We start from the raw sequence: 6,220 nt of genomic DNA, 5'->3' as shown, positions 1-6,220 counted from the left end.
TTACGTACCCCGTCAACGTGCTCGACGACGTGCACGAACTGCGCCAAAAAACTTATGTACCGCGCTGCCGATCGCTATGTTTGTCGGACTTTGTCGCAAACATGTACAGCAAAGGCTTGTGGTCGGTACGTAGGGTAGTTTTTCTGCCTTCAATTGTGTGGAGAAAATGTCTGACGGCTTGGTAGGCCGCAAGAAGTTCCCGGTCATAGGTGCTGTAGCGTGTTTGGGAGGGTAATAACTTACGAGAAAAATCCCAACGGTTGCCAGCTCCCGTCTGCAAATTGCTCCAGGACCGCTCCCATTGCCGTACTGGATGCGTCGGTGCTCAACCTCAAGGGTGTGTCGTGCCTCGGGTGTGCCAGCGTGATCGTGCCTGCCAACGCTTGTTTGCATTTTTCGAAAGCCTCGCGAGTGTCCGTAGTCCAGACTAGTGGGCCGTCTTTTTTTCGAACTGTGGACGCGAGCGTGTACAGCGGGGCTTGTAGTTGTGCGGCCTGTGGGATGAACCGGTGGTAAAAGTTGACGGAACCTAGCAACCTTTGAAGTCCCTTCTTGGTTGACGGAAGTGGCCACTTGTGAATATCGGAAACTCGTTCTGGCAGCGGCTTGCATCCGTGCTGATTTACTAAGTGACCGAGAAAGGTGAGCTCCGAAACGCCGAACACGCACTTCCCCGGATTTATAGCGACACCGGCGCGTTGCAAACGTTGGAGTGTTTCGCGCACGTTGGCCACATGTTCGTCGGCGTTGACGGAAGCGATTAATACATCATCGACGTAAGCAAAAACGAAGTCCAAACCCTGGATGACGCCGTTTATGAAACGCTGGAACGTCTGTGCCGCGTTCTTGAGGCCAAAGCACATGACAGGAAACTCATACAAACCAAACGGCGTCGTGACCGCGGTCTTTGGAATGTCATCCTTAGCGATGGGAATTTGATGGTAAGCACGCACAAGGTCGAGTTTGGAAAAAATTGTTCGACCCGCCAAGTTGGCGGCAAAATCGTGGATATGAGGTAGCGGGTACCTGTCTGGCTTCGTGACCGCGTTTACGCGCCGATAATCGCCGCAGGGGCGAAAAGTGCCATCTTTCTTGGCCACGAGCAGCAAGGGACTGGCCCAAGGACTGTCCGAAGGTCGACATATACCTTTCTGGCACATGTATGCAAATTCATTTTTCGCGATTGTGTACTGGTGAGGTGGCAGGCGGCGTGGACGCGCGAATAACGGTTGTCCGGTTGTGTCCAACGTGTGTTCCGTAGTGTGAGTGAACTTACTCGGGACCGGCGATTCACGCGTAACTGCCGGGAACTCGGCAATAATGTCCGTCCAGCGCCGTGGGTGAACTACCGAAAAAATGTCCGGAACCTGTACATTTGCGACGCTGGTTTTAATAGCGGTGGACGAATCCTGGTCGATGAGGCGGCTGTTACGTACGTCAAGTAACAAACCGTAATATTTCAAAAAATCGGCACCAATAATAGCACGCGAGACGTCTGCCATCTCGAAACGCCACGGGAAAGAGCGTGCGAGGCCGATGTTGAGACGTAGATTTTTGGGTCCGTATGTGCGGATCCGAGTGCCGTTGGCAGCTGTGAGAACCAAATCCGACGAGGCGCGATGTCCGGCGACAGGTGGGATAACCGAGATGTCGGCTCCCGAGTCAATTAAAAACTGTCGGCCGGAGCGTGTGTCGGTGACGAACATGCGGGAGCTGTGGTTCGCGGCGGTGGACGTGGTTGCGACCGCCGCGCTTGCTAGTTTTCCGACTTAAACGTACACGGCGACTTGCAATGCCTAGCGTCAGCGCCGTATTGATTATGATAACTGCACCATTTAGGGTTGTTTTGTGTGCGCGATTTTGAACGGCTCCGATTGCGACTGTACCCAGAATTGTTACGGGACTGCTGGGCGGTGAGCAGGTTGGAGATTTGGGTAGTCAACGAGAGTATGGCAGCCTCTATGGCGCGGAGACGGTCGTCAGAGCTACTCGATTGCACCGCGAAAACGTCGCGCGAGGTACTGGCCTCCAACACGCGATCCGCACGTTCGGCGATATCGGTCAACGTTCCGTCGAGGCCGGAGACTATTGCGCGAATGTTTGACGGTAACTTTTGTAGCCAGAACTCCCTTAGTGCAGTATCGTCCAACGAATTTGGGAGCACAGCTCTCATATCTCGGAGCATTTGGGAGGGTCTCCGATTGCCCATCCCGCCCGGTTCAACGATGGTGCGAAAACGAGTCGACGGCGGCACCGAAAACGTGCTGATGAGACGATCCTTTAGACTAGCGTAGGAAGTGTTGGGACCGATCAGGTCGCTTACCGCCTTGACCGCCTCCTCGTTCAGAGCGGCGAGAACGTGGTTTACACGCGGGGTGTCGGCGCGGATTCTTTGGTTGGCGAATACGGCATCCGCGTGTAGGAACCACTCGTGCGGGGAGTAAGTCCAAAAATTTGGTAGTCGGGGCACGTGGGAAACACTGTCAACCGTGGTCGAAACGTTCGCGAGCGTGGACGGTGATGGCTGACCGGGCGCACCAGACGGATCTTGCGAGACTTCGTCGTCAACCATATCGAACTTTTCGGTATACTTGATAGAACCTTGCGCAGTTGCGTGTATAACAGAAAATTGAGAATTTTTAAAAACACGAGGTCACCAATGCGGCAATCTAAGCACTATCCCTGCGGCAATGGTATTTGAGGTTAGGCGAAGGAACTCAGAATGCCGACGTATTTTAAATAATTGTTTAATTTTATTTGGTTACAGTAAAATGTATAAAGGTTGCATTACTATGACAAGTATAAGTAAGTATAGTTAAAATAAATGACACAAAAGAAATTCTTTATTATAATCGTGGACAATAGTGAGCGCGGAGCGGCGTGAACGTAACGGTAGACGGGCACCGTGAGAGACTGAGACAGTGAGTGTGGCGACGACCGCTGGTTCGACTGCTGCTACGACCGCTGGGGGACATATGACAGTATGTGGGACAACCGTCGCCACACATTAAATGATAACACAATATATTTTATTACAAGTGCGGCAATCTAAGAACTATTCCGGCGGCAATGATGTTTGAGGTTAGGAAAAGAACTTAGAATGTCGACGAATTTTAAATAATTGTTTAAATTTATTGGTAAAAGTAACACGTATAAATGTTGTGTTGCTGTAGCAAGTATAAGTAAGTATAAGTAAGTATAAGCAAGTATAGCTAGAATAAATGATACAATGAAAATTCTATATTTCAATCGCGGACAATAGCGAGCGCGGAGCGGCGTGAAAAAAAGTAACGGAGGACGGGCACCGTGAGACTGAGACTGGGTGCGCGGTGACATTCCGACGCTGCTACGACCGCTGGGGAACAGACAACAGTATTGTGGGACAACCGTCGCCACAATCTTATGAAAATACCGAGAAAAATCAAAATGTACAGAAAAGTACAGTGCATCCAACAAAAGAAAAAATTTTTTTTTCTAATTTTGACTTACGAGGTTTTGCTGTGTAGCCGCTGATATCATACAATGAACGTGGTGAACGCCCAACGGTTTACCTATTGTGGTATTGACGGCGTTGCCACACTGTCGTGGCCCGAAATGTGGTTCGGGGCGCCGTCTTTACTACTTGTTACCAAAACCAGAAGGTTTACCTAGATACAACTAGGATTAAATAAAATAACAACTTTTGAGGTAAATTACGTTCGTATATATTTTCGACTAAGTAAAACAAATTAAGTGCAAAATACTGTTGCGCGCAAAATAGGGACAGGTCGTCGGACGTTGGGCTGCTCGAGTCGAGAGCGAAAAAGCGAGTGTCGAGAGTTGCGCGCGTCGGCGGCTTCGAGCGCGTAACGGCGAAGTCGCCGCGCGAGGCGGGAGACAAAGTCGAGCGGCGAGTAGTCCAAAGACGGTACAACATTATAAAATATAATTCACAGAGATAATAAATAAAACGAATACAATATAAAACACATGACGAATATAATATAAAAATGGTAATAAAAAGGCGCGTTAGTGTAAGTGGTGATAACACGTCGGAATCACCACACTATTATAATAAAATTAATATATTGGCCATTGGGTGCTCGAGCACCCGAGCACCCATGTACTTGGCGCCTATGGCGTCGCATATTATAATTGGAGTTGGTAGCATATGGACATTATTCACATTTGAATTGTGTTTCTATCACTCTATGTGCATTTTTTTGATGTCGAATTAAGTTAGATTGAAATTTTGTAGTGAATTTACAATGAGAACACGACTTCTCCATAATAATTACAATAAAATATTTAAATAACACGTACAACTGTATTAAGGGGACACCAATGCAGAAGTTAATTTAAAAGATGAAATATGATTTGGTATAATATTTTAAAGAACATTTGGAATTTAAAAAAAAAACAAGCTAGTTATATAGTGATAACACGTAGTGATAATACGATCATCCGAGCTGCCGTGATTGCCTCGTTTGATATGTGAACATGAAATTTTTAGATATTGTTAACCTAAGGATTCTAAATATTAAGTTTTTAAATCAGTATAAGAAATAAATATTGCAATGTACCCGTTTTGCCCCGTGGTTCCGTTCTGCCCCACTTTCCCACTAAACTTTTCCCAATAATCGTTTTCTTATCTGGGTATTTATAAACTATGTACCGGCGCACGACTGCGATAGAAAACCTGTTTTGACCTATGTTGCGGTGCTGTCGTTATCGGACGCGGGATGATGGTAAATTAATATCTAGTAACGAACGCTGCCGCTGTTTATGGGCACAGCACATGACGAGCGTAATTAATTGACGAGCGTATTTTTTTTAACCGAAAAACATGGTTTCGTAATTCAAGTAATACGGCGTTGTGATACGTTTTACAGTATAAATATCTATTACGAAAATTGTAAAGGAGAATTTTTTCTAGAATCGTAAGAAGCCCGATTTTTGATATATTGTTCCAATCTTCCAATATCGTATAGTAAATTATCACGGTTTTTTTTACTTTTTATCGATTAATTATTCCACTAATTAATAAAAATATCAAAAATCGGGCTTCTTACGATTGTTAAGAAAGTTCTCCTCTACAATTTTTATAATAGGTATTTTTACTGTAAACCGCTTCAATAAGCCGTATTACTTGAATTACGAAACCATGTTTTTATGCCATATTTCGTCTACTAGTGCGCCCTCTTAACTGTTCGTCGTTTTATTGTCAGCCTGTATTTTTTGGCTATACTTCACTTGATAATGCAAAGTGCACTTCCGGTGTCTACTAAAACTGCTGCCTTGAACCTCTTCGGATTCCTCATTGATTTGTACACGTTTTACATATAGTCTTCTCTTTACTGGTTAGTATCGATCAAAAAAACATCCGACGTGACTGTTTGACAATATTTGGCAGTATGTCCTTCTGCTTCACATTTCGAACATTGTAGTGGTCTCTTAGAACGAGTACAATCGCATGCTATATGTCCTATCAATTGATAATTGTAGCACTTAGGTCCCGTAACCGTACTCTTACTCGTATTTTGTTCTATTTGAAATTTGTGTATGATGGTTGCCCCTGTGTGGTAGGTTTCGACCATTGATCTACACCTTTATCAAATGTTTTAGTGGCGTTCTTCTTATCATATCTCGACACGGCACGATAACGTTCACTTCTATTAGAGTGCACTTCAGTATATATACGTATATCCGCCAATAGTTCCACTTCACTTGTGTGACTGTTACTTAATATAGTGCATAGGCGGAAATCCATTAGAATTTCTGGGGGGGCTAAACTAAAATAAAAACTATATTCAAATAATTTGATAGATATCGAAAAACATAAAAACACATTGTGTCGCATATTTTGTTGAATTGAATCTGAAAGTATTTTAACAGCCTATAAGTATACATAAATACAACAAAAAAAGATCATTAAAATAATAAAGTTTATTAAAATTATTTTAACACAATTATTCTATTTTTTCTTGCAAATTTGTTGATGATGGGGTCATTGTCAATATGTTTTACAATATCCTTTTCAATATTAAATATTGGAATTGTGTTGAAACGATTTTGAAGCATAGGTGTTCTTAACCATGTTTTTAAGCGTCTCATTGCCGAAAAAGAACGCTCACATGTTGATGAACTAATTGGAAGAGTGATCGCCACTTGCAACAATTTGTACACATTTGGGTAGACTTGCTTTGAGACATATTTTTTTTATATCTTCAAGCTTAAAATC

At 44.1% G+C, this 6,220-nt stretch overlaps 2 protein-coding genes across 2 annotated transcripts in view; one reads left to right on the top strand and one right to left on the bottom strand.

Moving 5' to 3' along the window:
- LOC100575983 overlaps positions 1-6,193 on the top strand; it is an 8,307-nt gene extending 2,114 nt beyond the window's left edge. The window contains exon 3 of the transcript XR_003838978.1: positions 2,703-6,193. The gene's annotated coding sequence lies outside the window, so the exon portion shown is untranslated. The remainder of the gene's footprint in view (positions 1-2,702) is intronic.
- Positions 1,757-2,572, bottom strand: LOC107885007. Its single transcript, XM_016808289.1, has one exon. The coding sequence runs from the start codon at positions 2,570-2,572 to the stop codon at positions 1,757-1,759; it is 816 nt and encodes a 271-aa protein (XP_016663778.1).
- Positions 6,194-6,220: the final 27 nt, after the last annotated feature.

Source organism: Acyrthosiphon pisum, chromosome A1 (assembly GCF_005508785.2).
Source record: "Acyrthosiphon pisum isolate AL4f chromosome A1, pea_aphid_22Mar2018_4r6ur, whole genome shotgun sequence".
Lineage (NCBI taxonomy): Eukaryota > Metazoa > Arthropoda > Insecta > Hemiptera > Aphididae > Acyrthosiphon > Acyrthosiphon pisum.
Note: the sequence above shows the minus strand (reverse complement) of the source record. Positions and strands in the feature narration are given on the sequence as shown.

Coding starts and splice junctions, on each gene's coding strand:
- LOC107885007 (XM_016808289.1), bottom strand. CDS start 2,572: ATGGTTGACGACGAAGTCTCGCAAGATCCGTCTGGTGCGCCCGGTCAG.